Source organism: Fusarium proliferatum (assembly GCF_900067095.1).
Source record: "Fusarium proliferatum ET1 genome assembly, contig: FPRO_scaffold007, whole genome shotgun sequence".
In the NCBI taxonomy this organism is placed as follows: Eukaryota; Fungi; Ascomycota; class Sordariomycetes; order Hypocreales; family Nectriaceae; genus Fusarium; species Fusarium proliferatum.
In genome coordinates this window covers 2,231,428-2,248,763 of record NW_022194796.1, presented here as the reverse complement: position 1 = coordinate 2,248,763, position 17,336 = coordinate 2,231,428, and the positions used below count along the sequence as shown (strand labels likewise).

General features: G+C 49.4%; 9 protein-coding genes across 9 annotated transcripts; 5 read left to right on the top strand and 4 right to left on the bottom strand.

Moving 5' to 3' along the window:
- Positions 1-109: 109 nt before the first annotated feature.
- On the bottom strand, positions 110-1,012 carry FPRO_07424 (uncharacterized protein; the record flags this gene model as incomplete). Its single annotated transcript, XM_031234521.1, has 1 exon — positions 110-1,012. The coding sequence occupies one exon, from the start codon at positions 1,010-1,012 to the stop codon at positions 110-112; it is 903 nt and encodes a 300-aa protein (XP_031084250.1).
- An 897-nt stretch (positions 1,013-1,909) lies between these two features.
- On the top strand, positions 1,910-3,480 carry FPRO_07425 (putative protein disulfide-isomerase precursor; the record flags this gene model as incomplete). Its single annotated transcript, XM_031234520.1, has 4 exons — positions 1,910-2,235; positions 2,290-2,656; positions 2,703-3,142; positions 3,192-3,480. The coding sequence occupies 4 exons, from the start codon at positions 1,910-1,912 to the stop codon at positions 3,478-3,480; spliced, it is 1,422 nt and encodes a 473-aa protein (XP_031084249.1).
- Positions 3,481-4,050: 570 nt separating this feature from the next.
- Positions 4,051-6,141, top strand: FPRO_07426 (uncharacterized protein; the record flags this gene model as incomplete). The annotated part of the gene is made up of 1 exon (XM_031234519.1): positions 4,051-6,141. The coding sequence occupies one exon, from the start codon at positions 4,051-4,053 to the stop codon at positions 6,139-6,141; it is 2,091 nt and encodes a 696-aa protein (XP_031084248.1).
- A 116-nt stretch (positions 6,142-6,257) lies between these two features.
- On the bottom strand, positions 6,258-8,078 carry FPRO_07427 (putative alpha-glucosidase (MalT); the record flags this gene model as incomplete). The annotated part of the gene is made up of 1 exon (XM_031234518.1): positions 6,258-8,078. One exon carries the CDS (start codon positions 8,076-8,078, stop codon positions 6,258-6,260), a length of 1,821 nt encoding a protein of 606 aa, XP_031084247.1.
- Positions 8,079-8,812: 734 nt separating this feature from the next.
- Positions 8,813-10,537, top strand: FPRO_07428 (putative maltose permease (MalP); the record flags this gene model as incomplete). Its single annotated transcript, XM_031234517.1, has 3 exons — positions 8,813-9,293; positions 9,349-9,589; positions 9,643-10,537. 3 exons carry the CDS (start codon positions 8,813-8,815, stop codon positions 10,535-10,537), a joined length of 1,617 nt encoding a protein of 538 aa, XP_031084246.1.
- A 101-nt stretch (positions 10,538-10,638) lies between these two features.
- FPRO_07429 (uncharacterized protein) lies at positions 10,639-12,081 on the bottom strand (the record flags this gene model as incomplete). The annotated part of the gene is made up of 1 exon (XM_031234515.1): positions 10,639-12,081. One exon carries the CDS (start codon positions 12,079-12,081, stop codon positions 10,639-10,641), a length of 1,443 nt encoding a protein of 480 aa, XP_031084245.1.
- Positions 12,082-13,007: 926 nt separating this feature from the next.
- FPRO_07430 (putative ASP3-1-L-asparaginase II) lies at positions 13,008-14,117 on the top strand (the record flags this gene model as incomplete). The annotated part of the gene is made up of 1 exon (XM_031234514.1): positions 13,008-14,117. One exon carries the CDS (start codon positions 13,008-13,010, stop codon positions 14,115-14,117), a length of 1,110 nt encoding a protein of 369 aa, XP_031084244.1.
- A 757-nt stretch (positions 14,118-14,874) lies between these two features.
- Positions 14,875-15,445, top strand: FPRO_07431 (uncharacterized protein; the record flags this gene model as incomplete). Its single annotated transcript, XM_031234513.1, has 2 exons — positions 14,875-15,318; positions 15,365-15,445. The coding sequence occupies 2 exons, from the start codon at positions 14,875-14,877 to the stop codon at positions 15,443-15,445; spliced, it is 525 nt and encodes a 174-aa protein (XP_031084243.1).
- Positions 15,446-15,744: 299 nt separating this feature from the next.
- Positions 15,745-16,846, bottom strand: FPRO_07432 (uncharacterized protein; the record flags this gene model as incomplete). The annotated part of the gene is made up of 2 exons (XM_031234512.1): positions 15,745-16,061; positions 16,111-16,846. The coding sequence occupies 2 exons, from the start codon at positions 16,844-16,846 to the stop codon at positions 15,745-15,747; spliced, it is 1,053 nt and encodes a 350-aa protein (XP_031084242.1).
- Positions 16,847-17,336: the final 490 nt, after the last annotated feature.

Sequence of the window (17,336 nt, the reverse complement as noted above, 5' to 3'; positions counted from 1 at the left end):
TAAACCACGGCCCCGTGCACGCCCCCGAACCACAAGAGTAATTTGATTCAACCTGTGACGCCTTGGCCACTTCGTCAACGACGCCAAGATACGCCTTCAGCGAGCGAACTTAGCTCTGGTACAAGCAGTTGATACGGATACCAGTAGCGAAGTAAGGTCCAACAATGGGGATAAAGTCAGCAACATAGGCAGAAATAGTCTGGGCCTTGGAGCAACCACCAGAGCCAGGAGCCTGCGAAGAGATTCTAGCCTGGTAGGCATCGGCACGGAGAGATCCATCGCGGTTGTAGACATTCATGCGGATAATGCTGGGCATCCAAGTTCCCCACTTGAGGCCAGTGCACTCCATTCCCTCCAACGGGCAGTCGGAGTTATGCGGGCAAGCCTTGCCGGATCGTCCTCCGCATGCCGAGTTAGTTCTTCCCGGCTTGGCCTCCTGCCAGGTAAAGCCGTAGCAGTTGTTGTAAACAGTGTATCCGTTCTTCTTGCCAATGCCATCGGCGGTCTGCCACATAGAGTGGATCAGGGCGTCGCGCATCGACCAGCCGCTGAGACGGCCCACAGCTCCCCACTGTCCATCGAGGATGAATCGTGTGGTGACGCCGTTACCAGCGCCAGGGCCGTTACAGAACTTGCTCCATGCGCCACGGGTGATATCCGAGAGACCGCCCTTGTCGTCACTGGAGTCGTACATGCGTGTCCAGAGCATGTAGAAGGTGTCGACGTCACCGACGTTGACGAGGTTGTCGGTGTACATGCCGTGGACTTGGTAGATCCAGCTGGCTCTGGCTTCGAGAGCTTCAGTCTCGTTGAAGGTGGACGCAGCAGCGGCTTCTTGGCGGGCTGCTTCTTCCTTGACGGCTTGGAGCCAGTGCTCAGGATCAGCTTTCTGGATCTTGTCGAAACCCTGAGGCTTCTCGAGCTTCAGAGTGGGTGGCTGAGCTTCAGTGGGAAGGGAGAAGACGAGCGGAATGCTTGCGAGAAGCGCAAGAGAGGTGGGAGTGAACTTCATGATGGAAGAGTTGAAGGGGTTGGAACGTTTGAAGTGAGGCTGTGATGAGGATGTTGAGATATCTGTGGGATTCAATGATCTATATATACTGTTCTACACCAAACCAACCTCTCTCGCGACTGTATCGCCATTTTGACGCGTATTCGATAGCAAATAGATTCTCAATGATAGTCATCCGTCAATCCAACTCCAGGCTAAGCTTTTCTTGATCATGTACCTGACCTAACTAAGAAGCTGGAGGGAGATGGTCCTCAAAGTTTGTGCTAAAGAGATAACATGACTTCACGAAACACCCTGATAGGAACGTTTACACAAATTTACACGATTATCCTCAATCGGAACAAGTCTTCTAGAACTATTCTCTTAGCACCCATGTTACCAAAGCTCGTGGCCTAGGTTTCATATTTTTCCACGACTCAGGTTTCATCGCTTACTAGTCACCGCATCTCTTTTCGTATATAAGGTTCATGCCGTTAGTGGAGCTAATGGATAGATACACTATTCTCCAATGGACATGACTCAGTGTCTTTCTTAAACTTCAGCTCACCTTCCTCTTTCTACTGGTGAGGGATCCATCATTCGATAAAACATTCTAGAAATCGGCAGGGTTTAGTCTGTGCCCTACGGCTGTACGGCCGACTTCGTGCATGGGGCACTTCGGCAGTTGTGTTGGGATGGACTAAGCCCTTTGGGGGGAGCTGAAATTAAAGGATGGCTATGCGAGATTGGGTCTCATGATAAGCTAGAGGGATGACAATGTGGGCTAATAAAATAGACTAACTTGAGTAGTGGTGGCGGCTGGAATACTTGATAAGTGTTGATATGATGAATTTCAAGTTGTCTGACATCTGCCCTTCAACTGGTATTCCCATTTCTCTCATCTTTCGTTTTGTCATCATGCGTTCATCAACTTTGGTATCACTCGTTGCTCTTGCTGCTCACGCACAAGCCGTTCAACTCAGTAAAACAGAGTTCAATGTGTTGGTATCTTCGAGACCAGCGTTGATTCTGTTTACAGCAGACGGCTGCAAGGAGTGTGATAGGGTTCAAGCAGTTCTGGACAGGGCGTCGCCAGCACTTACAAACACTGCTATTGCTTCCGTCAACTGCAACGACGAACCAACTGTGTGCGATGACTCTCAAGTCTTCACAGTCCCAACGTTGAAGTTTACAACCGGCAACAATGAGCTTGTCACTTACAAAGAAGGTTTAGACGCGTCATCGTGGGTTTCGTTGCTTCCGTGAAATTGCTTGTGGATCACTGATCGTCGCTGCAGGGTTGTCAAATACATCGAGCGGCAATCAGGTTCTCCCGTTGTAGATCTTACCGAAGACACCTATCTCAATTTTACGCGGGCATCTCGAGTTGCAGTCATTGCTTTTCTTGGCTCGGATCATCAACATGAACGCAAAGCTTTTGACGCTGTCGCTGAGAAATGGAGAGCGCATTACAGTTTTGGTACTGTGCATGGCCTTGAGAAAGACAGCAAGGGTCCGTCCATTGCTGTTTATACTCAGGAGGAAGAAGATCCCGTTCACTACCGCGGGCCTTTCACCGTCACGGATGTCGAGGCTTTCTTGCGTGACGCGACTCGGCCGCTAATTCGTGAATATGATCCCATCGTTCATGAAGAAGTGATGAAGGTAAGTAACCTCTCCCTCAGGGCTTCATATCGACTAACCGTTCAAGGATGAGCAGCCGATGGCCCAAATATTCTTCGACAAACGCGACGATCGGGCTGAGCTCGTCAAGAGTCTGGCTCCTCTTGCTAAGAAGTATAAGGACCAGCTTTCCTTTGTGACGGTCCTTGCGCCAGATTACCCCAAGAGATGCGAGCAGATGCATCTCAGCAAAGACATCAAGCGTGGCTTTGCCATCGCAAATCAGCAGGGCAGAGCGTATCCCATGTCTGAAAAGGTGTTCAACGCCAATAGGGTCGCTAAGCATGTGGCTGCTTACCTGGCTAGCTCATTAACACCCAGCATCAAGTCAGAACCAGTGCCTGAGGTGTCGACATCACAGCCTTTCTTGACAAAGTTGGTGGGCAGTAATTTTGACGACATGGTATTGGACAAGTCTAAAGATGTCTTGGTTGAGTTCTACGTACCGTGGTGTCAATACTGTACCGAGTAAGCCAGACTTGTCTCTACGCTTTTCCAGTGCTAACGAATTGAATAGTTTGCATGCCGTGCTGAACCAGCTTGGTTCCAAGTACGCAGAGCTTGGACTTTCTGATAAAGCTGCTCTGGCTACGATTAACGTCGATGCGAATGACGTACCAATCGAGATTGACTCGTATCCTTCAATCAGATTATATCGTGCTGGTACAAATGAGGTTGTTTCTTTCAAGGGCAACTTCACTGACATGTTGACGGTTGAACAACTCGACGCTTTCATCGCTCAGAGCGGAAGTCATGGGGTCAGTATCATGGAGCAGACCGAGCGAGGAGCTCGTGATGAGCTGTAGTATAGACGAGAAATGATAAAAGGCCTTATTAAAAAAGAAAAAAGAAGGAAAGAAAAACTTCAGCTCCATCACTCGGATTATAATGTCGCACGATAAATTATGATGTTGATCAAGTTGCCTTGCAATGGCTGAGTGTTACCTGACACAATACAAGTTGGACGGCGGCGGTCAGCTGAGTGGCTGTGTCAGACCAGTGCGTGGGTCTCTAGTGAGGAGGGGTATTTTTGAGGTGTCATCCGCAACTCAGCACGTTAAAACAATAGAAACAAGGGATGATATAAGACCCCATTTAGTCTTTCCATTCCTACCAGAGTGTCCTGCCGGTTGTCGATTCTCAAATGTGGCCGTCCAAGCCCAAGGCAGAGGCCAAGTCCTCCGCGCGCCACTCAAGAGACAGCTGTTCCAGTTTCAAAGTCCCTGCGGCATTGAGAGCCAGTTCACTTCTAAGCAGGGTATGCTCCAATCTTATATGCCCTTCCTACCCTTCCTGCACGTAGCTATCTGGCCACATAGCCAACTCGTTCCCCTTCGACGCATCTGGAGCTTATCGGCTGATGTCGGAATCGGTAGATGAATCCATCCCTTCGCGCAAGTTCTATAGAGTCATATTTAGGAGGACTTGTGAGCAACAGGTTGATCTTTGATCGCGACAGTGATTTGAGAATCCCTCTGTTCGCTGACTTGGAGCAAGATTCCAACGTAGAGGGAATTTTGCTCTCAATCAACAATCCGAGATCGCCGATATGTCGCTTCACTCCACTTGAGAACAATGGTACTCCAGCTAAAAGCACTTCCGGAATCTATCACCCTTTGCCCGGGGCCAGTACCTTCCGAGTACTAGAGATCCTCGCTGGCGATGATGACGTGGTTCAATGTAAGCTCCATGTATGTAGCTTGCAAACAAACGAGGCAGCATATGAGGCTCTGTCATACACTTGGGGTACGCCAGGTATTTCCAGTCAGCGGAAGATAGAAATCATCTCCAACGGCGCGAGTCATTCTGTGTCTATCTCCGGGAGTTTGTACATCGCATTACGAGAGCTTCGGAGAAGCAATACAAGTAGAGTGATATGGGCTGATGCCATCTGTATCAACCAGGAGGATGTGAAAGAAAGAGGCCAGCAGGTAGTGCTGATGGGGCAGATATTCAGTGGCGCATGGCAGGTAGTCGTATGGCTAGGTGAAGAGAGCGACCGTTGCATGTGTGGAAACACGGTCCTGGAGACATCTCTTTCTTCGGTGTCAAAAGCCTTTTCGGGAGTATGCGCAGTTGTCAACGACTGGCTCGCACAAGCCGGTCAAGAGGCCCTCGAAGCAACTTACTCGGAACTCTCAAAAGATGACGATTCTACCGTATATCGCGCCAACATCAACGATGGTGAAGACAGCCGCTCTTACATGTTGCAGCTCTTCAGACGTCGTTGGTTCTCTCGGATGTGGGTCTTGCAAGAAGCTGTCCTAGCCAGGCATGCACTTGTTCAACTCGGCTCTTACCAGATCCCCTGGGAGTGGGTTGGCCTCGCAGCAGCTATACTGGTCCACAAGCCGGAGCTGTCACCCAGCGGCTTTGGGCGAGACATGATCCCTACTGGAGCGATGAACGGTTATCTGATGTATCGGCTATCAGTTTCGCAGAAATGTTTCCCACGACTAGAATTCTCGTTTGCACAATTACTCCAAGTTTCTCGGCATTTCCAGAGCAAAGAACCGAAGGATAAGGTCTATGGCCTCTTGGGTATCGAAACAACAGACTCTGTGGGCAGGCAGATCGTCCCAGACTACCGGGAGACAATTACTTCCGAGAAAGTCTTCGAAGATATCGCAAGACTCATGCTTGAGTCGGCGAACCCACTGACCTTTCTTTCGGGAGCTGGGACATTTGGAGACTATGATCGATCAAGGCCATCGTGGGTGCCAAGCTGGCATAAGCGCCGGCCATGGACGATATTACCGACTAAGCAAGATCAAGGGTTCCATTGTGCATCTGCTTCTCGAATGGAAATGCGTTCCGATCACAAGGAAGGAGAGCTGGTCCTCAAAGGCGTGATCATAGATCAAATCACCTCCATGCAGGAACACCGCGACTATTGGGGGATCTTCGACGGAAATGACAAAAGTCGCAACAATCTCCTTAATCAGCCACGATGGAGCACGGAGGCATGGAGAAAATGCGCCATGATTTTAACGTGCGGTGGGGATGGGAGAGCATATCCTATTGATGATGAGGCCACGAATCTGGCTGATCTAGCTGCTCTGGTCCTTTCGAGAAGTGCCCACTGGGTCATTAGAGATCTTATAGCTCTTCGAGATGTTATTGAGCCCGAAGACGACGAAATGACGCAAGCTGAGTATCTCGCTGAGATAGCTGAAGGCGGGAATGCTCGTCGATACATCAGCGCCGTGGAACCTGTTCGTAACTCTTATAGATTGTTTAAGACGGCGTCGAAAGACTTTGGGGTTGGACCCGTGGATATGAAGATTGGGGATAAGCTCTGCGTATTGTTTGGCGCAGAGGTTCCGTTTTTGTTGAGGCCGAAGGGAGATGGGTACTTGGTTATCGGGGAGTGTTATGTCTATGATTTGATGCATGGAGAAATCCTCGAGAAACTTGCTGCTGATCCAGAAGGACAGTTGAAGGCTGAATGGATCAAACTCATCTAGTGGAGTCGATTTGCGAAGAACAGATGAAGGCATAGAACAATGGCCTGATGATGTATAAATGAACCAGATTGAATTGCAGTTCTCCGTAATTATCTATGCCAAGTACCCAATAACGCCTATTCCAGCTCAAAGTTAACATAAACCCGACTCTCCCAACCCGCAAGCATCGGCCGTCCACCCTTCAATCCACCTGCACTTTCCCTCGTATAAGCCATCAACCTAACATCCTCATGCGCACAACCCAACACTGTAGGAACATCCGGACCAAGTCTATCCTCACGACTTATGTTCAACACCACAACAGCCTTCCTCTTCTCAGACCGTCTTCCCTTGACAGGTACAACACTCTCTTTAACGTAGCTAAACAACGATTCATCCTCTGGGTCAAGAAGTTTGAAGCATCCGAAGACGAAGACATCTTGATACTGCTTTCGAAGGCGGAGCATGGCTTTGTAGAAACTGAGAATAGAGTTGGGGTCTTTAACTTGCTTGGCGACGTTGATATCGCGGTAGTCATCGTGGACTCTCATCCACGGCTTCGCAGATGCGTCAGCGAAGCCCGCGTTGGGTGAATCATCCCACTGGAAGGGAATACGCGAATGATCGCGCGCCATGATTTGAAGACCGTGCATTGTGTCTCTAACGCGCTTCTCATCGCCCGACGCGACGGCTTCGGCGTAAAAATTGCTGCTCTCGATATCCTTGTACTCTTCGATTCCCCACGACCTAGGCATGTTGGTCATACCAATTTCTTGTCCTTGGTACAGGAATAAAGTTCCTGTTAGTGTTGTTTGCCAGATAGCTAGAGTTTTGGCCGACTTGAGCCACCATTCTGGCGTTGACGCGTCACCGAAGCGATCCACCGCACGACCATTGTCGTGATTCTCGCAAAACGCTGTTGCCCATGCATCTGTGCCCTCGATGAAGCTCTGCCACTTGTAGACAAATGCCTTCAGCTTAGATAACGGGAATGGTTGGTAGATATACTTATCACCAAAACCGTTTCCATTGCCAAGTCGTATCATGGAGAACTCAAATACCATGTCCAACTCTTTCGCAGCGGCGGATACATAAGGAATGACTTGTGAAGGATTAGGCGTGTTCGAAAGCTCACCCACTGAAACCGCGTTGTAAGGGCCAAGCACTTTCTCGTACATCTCATGAATAAACTCATGGATGCGCGGTCCGTTACACCACATTTCAGGTGCAGGCTGATGAGGCGACGCAGGATCCGTGATAGGCGCGTCGACAAAATCTCGTCTCTTGGAGTACTTATTGACGGTATCGATGCGAAAACCATCAACACCACGATCAAGCCAAAAGCGCATGGTATTCTCGTAAATCGCCTCTCGGCACTCATCATTATCCCAATTCAGATCAGGCTGATCAGGCGCATAAAGATGAAGATAATATTCCTGGGTACCTTCATCCCAAGTCCACGTCGAGCACGCAAAATACCCTCTCCAATTCGTAGGAGGATGTCTCACGCCGTTCTCATCATACCGCGCCGGTTTCCAGATATACCAATCCCTCTTCGGATTATCCTTTGACGATCTCGATTCTTTGAACCACTCATGCTCTATTGAGGTGTGATTCACGACAAGATCGAGAATGATCTTGAGACCACGCGCATGGCATTCTTTGACGAGAATATCGACATCTTCAACGCTGCCGTAGGGTTCGTAGATTTTCTGATAATCTGAAACGTCGTAGCCCATGTCCTTCTGGGGACTCTCGAAAATGGGCGACACCCATACGACGTCGATGCCAAGATCGCTTAAATAATCGAGCTTGGAGATGAGACCGGGTAAATCGCCCCAGCCATCGTTGTTGGAGTCTTTGAAGCTGGCTGGGTAGACTTGATAGAAAGATGCGGCTTTCCACCAGGACTGTTTGCCTATGTATTGATGCTCATCATCCCAGACGATGGAGCCCATGATGGCTGTGATGATTTGAGAGATGGATGAAGATGAAGGAGGATGGTGAGATGGGAATGAGTGGTCATGGGAATATTGTTGAGAGGGGAAGACGAGGTGCTTATTATTAACCCATCTTATCGGCCGACATCACTCCGTTGAATGTGGAGATCAGATCCTTTCTGTGATCAACGCCGCATAACGGACTCTCCGCTCAAACAATCGAGTGTAACATCCATCGCCAACTCGTAAAAGATCAGCCGAGGCTGTCTCTCACCCCATCAATCTACCCTACGACGTCACCTAAAAAATCCAAGCTCGTGTGTGACCAGCGGAGACTCCGCCTCTAGCGCTCCCACAATCGGAGTTGTTCCGCACTATTGATCTCTAGTCCCAAAAGAACCAATTACTGCAGTGAAACAAATTCCGAAGGGTGGAAGCTCCGCTAGCCCGCGGAGTCTCCTGTGCAAAAGACTCGTGCCCCAATCCCATTTCTTGAAAATCACCCCACACACTCAATTCCCCCGTGCCCCAGGTTTCCCCATGCTTCATACCAGATGATGTACAGGTCCTGTTTCTGGGGAGTTTTTTCTAAGTTAAGCTTGGGCGAAAAAAGAAAAATCATCATCCGAGCTGTCGGGTTCAGGCGTAGCGAGCATCGGCTCCGCGAAAGTACATAAAGGACCGACTATCCTTCCTCTTTTCCGAATTCCCAGCATCTCCATCATCACTTCCTCCCATCCCAACCTTTCACCATGGCTTCTTATCCCGAGAAGAGTATCGACGCTCAGCATGACGAGACTGTAAGCCCTGAGGCTCTTGCTTCAGAGGCCAAAGTCGCCGCCGAGGCTGAGCATCATATGACCCTCTGGCAAGCTATCAAGACTTACCCCAAAGCCATCGGTTGGTCTGTTCTCTTGTCGACGACGCTCATCATGGAAGGCTATGATCTTGCTTTACTTGGCAATTTGTACGCGTCTCCTGTGTTTAACGAGAAGTTTGGCTCGTGGAATGCTGAGAAGGAGAAATACGCTGTTTCTCCTGCTTGGCAATCTGGTTTGTCTAACGGTGCTCGCGCCGGTGAGATCATTGGTCTCATCATCGCGGGTTGGACGTCTGACAGGTACGGCTACAAGATGACAACCATCGGCTCTCTCATCCTCATGATTGCCTTTGTCTTTGTTCTCTTCTTCGCTCCCAACGTCAAGATCCTCGTGCTCGGAGAAGTCCTCTGCGGTTAGTTATCAGATCATACCACTACCTGTGCCATTCGCTAATGTAACGATGCAAGGTATCCCATGGGGCGCGTTCCAAAGCGTTACTCCTGCATATGCATCCGAAGTAGCACCGGTTGTTCTGCGACCTTACCTCACGACCTTCATCAACATGTGCTGGGTAATTGGCCAGTTCTTTGCAGCTGCTGTGAACAAAGGTTCCGTTGGGCGCGGTGATGAGTGGGCTTATCGCATCCCTTTTGGTGTGCAGTGGGTTTGGCCCGTGCCTATCCTGGCAGGTGTTATTTTTGCTCCAGAGTAAGTTGTGTCACATCATCAGAGCGAGGAGTGTTGAGCTAATGTCGTGATAGATCACCTTGGTGGTATGTTAGGAAGGGCAACCGAGCTGCAGCTAAGAAGTCGCTTCTGAGACTTACTTCGCCCCAACAACCCAACTTTAACGCCGACGAGACGATTGCCATGATTGAGCATACAAATGAGATGGAGAAGAACTTGAAGGAGGGCACTACCTACAGAGACTGCTTTAAGGGTGTTGATCTTCGCCGAACTGAGATCGTTGTTGGTATCTGGCTTGTGCAGACCCTCGGTGGACAGAACCTCATGGGTTATTTCTCATACTTCCTTACACAGGCCGGTATGGATGCCAGCAACTCCTTCTCTCTGTCCATGGGTCAATATGCTCTTGGAATGGTTGGCACAATGGGCTCTTGGTTCTTGATGTCTAGAGTTGGTCGACGCACGATTCACTTCTCAGGTCTATGCTCCCAACTTCTCATCCTCATCATCGTTGGCTCGCTCTCCTTCTCCAAAGACAACTCATCTGTCTGGGCTATTGGCGGCATGCTCATTCTCTTCACATTCGTCTACGACTTCACCGTTGGCCCCGTCACATACTCTCTCATCTCCGAGCTCTCCTCGACCCGACTCAAGGCCAAGACCATCGTGATGGCCCGCGCCGCTTACAACGCTAGCAACATCTTTGTCAACGTCATGACCAACTATCAGCTTTCATCGTCCGCGTGGAACTGGGGAGCTCGCACCGCCTACTTCTGGGCTGGAACATGTCTCCTTTCTGCTATCTGGGTATTCTTCAGACTTCCTGAGCCTAAGGATCGTACTTATGCTGAGCTGGATGTTCTCTTTGAGAAGAAGGTCCCCGCGAGAAAGTTTGCCAAGACGCATATCGACCCTTACTCGCACTCCGTTACTTCGGACAAGAAGTTGAACGAGAAGGAATTGCAGTAGGCATTGCAATAATGTATCGCAGTGATGGGATCAAAAGAAACGAGGTGTATGATAGTAATGTGGGTATATAGTATTGAATAGCTTGCTGTACAGATTGTTCGTTATGAATTTACTCTCGATATTGGCGGACTACTGTGGGCCATGCTAGGCCCGGGACTCGGCAGTGCCTGTTGTATGTGCTTTTCTAGAAGCGGCTCATAAGTGGATGCACCTCCCGGCAGTTTGGTTATGAGGTTCCGGATATATAGTAGATCGTCTTCAGGTGACGTGCCCATTGCCAGGCCTTGAGGACTTGAAGGCGTGACGGGGACGCGAGCCAGGACGTCTACCACGGCCGAGACAATATCGTACAGCTTCTCTGTTACTCCGATGCCGTGAATCTTTATACTGTCGATGGAAAGATCTCGTGTTGAGAGCGTGAGATCTTTGGCAACGACTAGAGGGTACTGATAGGTCAGACTATGCTGATGTGCATTTTCACTGAGATGACCCAATCGAAGGCGCAATTTCCATACGATCATTCGCAACCACAGCTGCGTTATCCTCAAATTCGCCTTCTGCGTCTCATGAAGCTGCAAGTCAGGCTTTATAGCCGTATTAACAGCCGTCTCCACGAAATCCAGCGACGAAAGAGGCGGTGAGATGGCGAAACGCTCCTGATTCAGCAGCGCAACAAACGAGGTGTCAATGGGTCTAAAAAGTGCCGAAAGACTCCAGAAGCCAGAGAGCGAAGGATCGTTGAGGTCGATTTCTGGGGCCTCGTCGGTTATTTGTAATGTGATGGGGCGGCGATATCGGATGGCGTGAGATCGCTCTGATACGACAAGGACCCAGAATAGTCGGTGTGCTAACGCCTTTGCGGAATGGTCCATGTCCTCGATGCGCAAAAGACAGAATAGAGTTGTTGCTTCGCGCAGGAAGAGAAATGTTTGGCTGTGGTGCGAGAGACGCGCTTGGCAGGCGTAGAGGAAGAATGCGAGGAGGCATTGGTTGAGGGTTGGTTTCATTGTGCGGGGGGTGGATTGATGGACGGTGACGACTTGGTCCACGATCATTGAACCATATGTCGCGTTATTCTCAGCTATGATGCCTTGCGACAGTAAATTCTCCGGCTCTTCTGTCTGGAGGAGTACCTGCGCGCACATGGCGACAAGCACAGAGTACGCCTCAAGTCTCCATTCAGGCGTGGCCGACGATGACGCCGATCTCAGCAGCACGACATAATCGCGAGTCAGAATAGGAATAGTAGGGTAAAGCCGTGCAAAGAAGCGCTCGACGCAATGATCGAGTACCTGAGCCGGTACAAGCTCAATGAGACGATGCAGCGCGGCGACAGGTGCATTTGAGGGTACCGAGTAATGGCCGGGGATGGGCTGGAGAATGCTCGGAGCGCCGGACTGTCCAATGCAGCGATCTCCTAGACCTGCATCCACACATCGCCTGCAGGGCCGATACTCGTTACAGCCTCGGCGGAGCGTCTTGCAGCGCTGACAGGCTCTAGGTACCTGCGTCCGCTTGGCGGGGGGGACATCATCGTCAGGCATAGGTTAGGTTAGCCTCAGATAAGACACGTCTCTACTGTGCGTGCTGTGTCTATCTGGGCAAGGTAGCGGTACTGTACGGGTATGGAGAGATAAAGGATGGATAATCGCGCACGTGCGTGGGTCGAGGGTTTACCGCAACGGGAGTAAGTTTCCTTGGGATGAGGTAACGGAAAGATAAGAAAATAAAACGAAAAATTCCCGCAGCCGATAGGGATGTAACTCAAGTGTTCAAGGGGACAAGAGAGTGACTGAGTCAAGAACCAACAGAGAAAAGAGAGAAAGTGGATTTTGAGTTCGTGGGGATTGGAGAGGCTGGTTCGATATTAGGAACTGCTACACCCCGCTTACAGGCTATGCCTAAATGGGCCGTTACATGTCGTCTATCACTTGGCAAAGCATGTCAACTTAAATTAATATCTACATCTTTGAACCGATCTATTGGTAAATGAGACAGAATCTATCTATCCTAGATGTAGAAATAATTACCATGATCAAGCCAATTGCTGGCAGTGGCTGTCTTCCCCGCGTCTGCATCGGCATGTCAGCGTTAGAGGCCGAACGATAATTATTCAGACTAGAATCTTGGCAGAAACCCGTAATCCTTGGCCGATCACCTATCGCCGTACGTAATTAGGGCGCACGGCGAGAACCTTCTACCCTCACCTTACTTGCTCTTGGCTATCTTACTATCCTCGAACTAGAGAGCCGATCCGACGGGACCTGTTAACTAATGATAAGGTAACACGGTGGGTTACACGCATATCCTCGGTCAGGTTAAGATACCCACGTTTGACATACCAAGACACCAAGCTACCAAGATATCACGACTATAAAAGATGCCCAAATTCCCCTTCATCATGTTCTTCTTCCTCTGTTCTCCAGGCAGTTGTCTTATATCGTTGATAGTCTTGTCCTGACCGCCCAACATGTCACCCTCTCTTCAATCCCTGCTCGCTCTCACAACCCTTGTAGGCTCGGCCCTCGCTTCGCCTCTCCCCGAGATACCCCAGCTCCTCACCCGTGCAGTCAGCGACTTTGAGTGCTACAACGCCAGTCTTCCCAACATCACCATCTACGCCACCGGCGGCACAATCGCCGGTTCAGCTGGGTCTTCTGACCAGACTACGGGCTACAAGGCTGGTGCCTTGGGTATCAAGACTTTGATCGACGCTGTTCCCCAATTATGCAACGTCTCCAATGTTCGGGGCGTGCAGATCGCCAATGTTGATAGTGGAGACATTAATTCTACTATTCTGACCACTTTGGCGCATCGCATTCAGGATGATCTTGATAGTGATCATATGCAGGGTGTTGTTGTGACTCATGGCACTGATACCCTCGAGGAGTCATCTTTCTTCCTGGATCTTACTGTCAAGAGTGAGAAGCCTGTTGTTTTGGTGGGCTCTATGCGCCCTGCTACTGCTCTCTCCGCTGATGGCCCTCTCAACCTCCTCTCTGCCGTCAGACTCGCCAGCAGCAAGAGCGCTATGGGCCGAGGAGCAATGATCGTTCTCAACGATAAGATTGCTTCTGCGCGATACACTGTCAAGACAAACGCCAACTCCCTCGACACATTCAAAGCCGAGGATCAAGGCTATCTCGGCTCCTTCGAGAACGTCGAGCCTATCTTCTGGTACCCCGCCACTCGACCTCTCGGTCATCACTACTTCAATATCAGCACCAGCTCCACCAAGACTGCTCTTCCTCAAGTTGACGTGCTGTATGGCCATCAAGAGACTGACCCTAAGCTTTTCCAAGAAGCTATTGAGAACGGTGCTGAGGGTATTGTTCTCGCTGGTCTTGGTGCCGGAGGTTGGCCTGATAAGGCTGTTGATGAGATCAAGAAGGTTCTCAATGAGACTGAGATTCCTGTCGTTGTTAGCCGACGTACTGCCTGGGGATATGTTGATGAGCGGCCCTTCGGTATTGGAGCTGGATACTTGAATCCTTCCAAGTCACGCATTCAGCTTCAGCTTGCTTTGGAGAAGAAGCTGTCCATTGAGGAGATCAAGGACATTTTTGAGTATGCTTCTTAGATGATGAGCGAATTTGTATGACTTCATGATGTATATATGAACTAGAATAAGATTCTCAAGAGAATATGATATGCAACGCACTATTTAAGCAAGAAGGGATCAAACGTCTAATTTTATTCGATTATTCCAAGACTGGGGAATTATCAGAGTCCCTGTGCGTTATTTTCATTCTCTCTCTCTAGACTGAGCCAGGCTAGAACAGGCAATTGAAGTCAAACTACTTTAAGCATAAAAACAAGTTTAAAATAACTATTCACCAGCCAGTGAGAATTGCGAGATTCGGGAAGAATCATTCGGGAAGAATCCAAAGAGGATTCTAGCCCAAAGCAATGAATGAAAAGATCATCCGAAACAGTAAACAGTTAATTCTAGGGTAGGTAGGCTGAATGTTGGTCAGAATATCTATCTACATGACATGTCGAACGATTGATTAGATAGGAGATGAAGCTTTGAGTAAGGCAATAAAGATAAGGTAGTCATTTCAGAGTTTATGTTGCTTTTGGAGACAGGCCTAGAAGGTCGGCCTTGTCTACAATTCGTGATCAAGTCCTTTTTGCGATGGCGCGTGCGCTGTAGGACTCACTAAGCCTGTCGCTGATTTTAGTGGCTGTCCCCCATGACTAATCGCTATTTCGATACCTAGTCTAGCACACATTCAGGCACCAGGACCTTTAGACGTCAGCGTACCTACTTTCTTACAACTTCGACAGCACCATCTCAGACCAAGACACATAAGACAAAATTAACAGACTTCAATATGTCATCCGGACCAAAAGAGCGCCAAACCATCAACCTACCTGGGACGACAGATCAGCCCAAAACAGAGCCAGATTATCTCCTCGATGCACGCAGCACAGCAGTTTTATCCCAACTCCAGGATGGTGACCTGCTGAAGATGGTAAGCCAATCTCGCATCCTTAGAGCAAAGCTCATCAAAGGCCAGGTAATCGATCACGAAGAAGACAGCATCGAGTTCGAGGATCACGTCAAGAATGTAGCCCCCGAAGATCTTGCTGAATACTTTGACGCTCCCGGAATAAAGAAGTTTGCGTTCTATCGCCATCCTGGCTCAGGTGCTGTCATCTTGATCTGGACACGTTTCCCTGCTACGACTTCGACTAAGAACGCACGTGTTCAGCACCGTGTGAAGAGGGATTTGACTTGGTATGCTGAGAAAGCGGACATTAAGAATGTGGTTACGGTAGGTATTGGGTCTATTGTGGTGGGTTTGGGCTAATGATTTGCAGCTTGAAGTGCAGTCGCAGAAGGATGTTACCGTCGAACGCCTGAAGGAAGCGGCTGACTCGTTAACGGCTAGCAAGGAGTGAGGAAATGTAGTCGCCTACCTAGACATCTTCATTATAGTGCTCTTATCATCGATTGTGAATAAAAACTGGCTACCATTCTGGTTGGGTTGTGAAGTAGCGAGATAGCCTCGATCACGAGGATTTTATCTCACAGATTCAGGGTTCTATGTGTGCACTGAATGTGAAGAAGAGAAAAAGCTACGGCGAATTGTGATAATGGAATGATCACCAATTTGAGGGTGCATGAAAAGCCTAAATGTCTCAACTAACTTGACCCAAAATATTCATAACCTCACCCCTCCACCTGGCGAAGCTAGATATTATGTAGCTCCGTTAAAAGCAGTCTCAAACTCAGCAGGAGTGTAGCGTCCTTCGCTCTCACTGCACATAGCCTTGGCAATGACCTTGAGCAGACCATCATTGCCGTTGAAAACACCATAGTTTCTCCCCCGGAGGATCTCCTCAGTCTTGCCAGCCGTGACGCGCTCGTAGCTAGTGTTAGGAGGCTCAATGAGATCTTTCCACAGCTGGAATCGGTCATCAGAGTTTCGCAGGTCAGGAACAGACATGACAAGGAAGCTCATGGCCAGAGAGAAAGTGTCAGCCTTGGTGGTGTAGTCTCTACCAATGATGATTTCTACAAAAGCGTCAGTTTGTGGTTGAAGTAGAGGAACTGGATATGGTACCTGGCGCGGTGTATGAAGGGGTGCCGACATCCATCTGAACAGTAGTTCCAATGTCTCGCGACTGGTCAAAGTCCATGAGCTTAATGGTATCTCCATCCTTGAGAAAGTTCTCGGGCTTGAGATCACGGTGAATAATGCCCGCGGCCGAGACAGCAGCAACGGCAGCGAGCATCTGTTTGAAAGCGCCATTCACATCAGTCAGGCTGCCGAGGTTATCAGCCACAGAGCCCTCCTGAACATAAGGCATGATGGCGAAACCATAGTCTTTCACACCACCCTTGCCGTAAACAATGTGATTAATGGGAAGAATGTTAGGATGGTCAAGGGCCTTCTGAAGACGAGCGCCGTACATGATAGCGTTGCCATCGCCAGACTTGATACCACTGCGCTTACTAACAACTGTCTGCTGCTGCGGCTGGTTCTCAGAATCGGTCCAAGTCAGAGTAGCTTTGTCGATGATGACAGTCAAGCTATTGGCGACGAGGCTGTCCTTGGTGAGCGTGTAGCACTCCCAGGTCAGCTTCTTCTCAGAGTTGACCCAGTCGCCGACAATTAGGTCATCCATGCCGGGAACGTCAAAGACGGGGATGGAACCTGTGATGTCCTCCCATCTTCGGAAGAGGGCCCAATTCGAGATGAAATCAGGGAAACTGCCTTCGCCAGAAGCGGCGCTGGCGTTGGCGATAAAAGAGAGTAAAGCCCCGAGGGCAAAGGTGAAGCGACTTGAGAAAAGCATTGTCGCTGAAGAGAATGACTATCCAAAAGAGTGTAGGAGGAATACCGACGACGTGCTATTAGGGCTGTATAAAATGTTGGGTCGTGCATTTATTTAACAGACCGTTCAGGACTTTGGTAGTGACTTACAAGATGCCGTGTTTTTAGAGGATGCATGCTGAATCCTTGGCGTAATCCGTTTAATTAGTTCATCTAAATTCCATTGTACTTGAAACAGGAGCGACTATGGAGATCCTTGTGCTGACATGTTCCACTACCGATGAAACAGGGCTGAGCTGACTGTATGTGGGTGGAGTTATAGCGCGTTGATGACTCGTGAGCCGAAGATTCAGGCGGGTGACTGAGACATTCTGCGGGAGGCTTGAATGGTGAGACGGGGCTCTAAGTTAGATCTTCCCGTGTTTGCCGTGTCTGGAGGATCAAAGTTGGGGTCTGGATGAGATTTTAGTTGAAACGTGCTGAGATTGGGGGCTGAGCTTTTGCACGTTCCG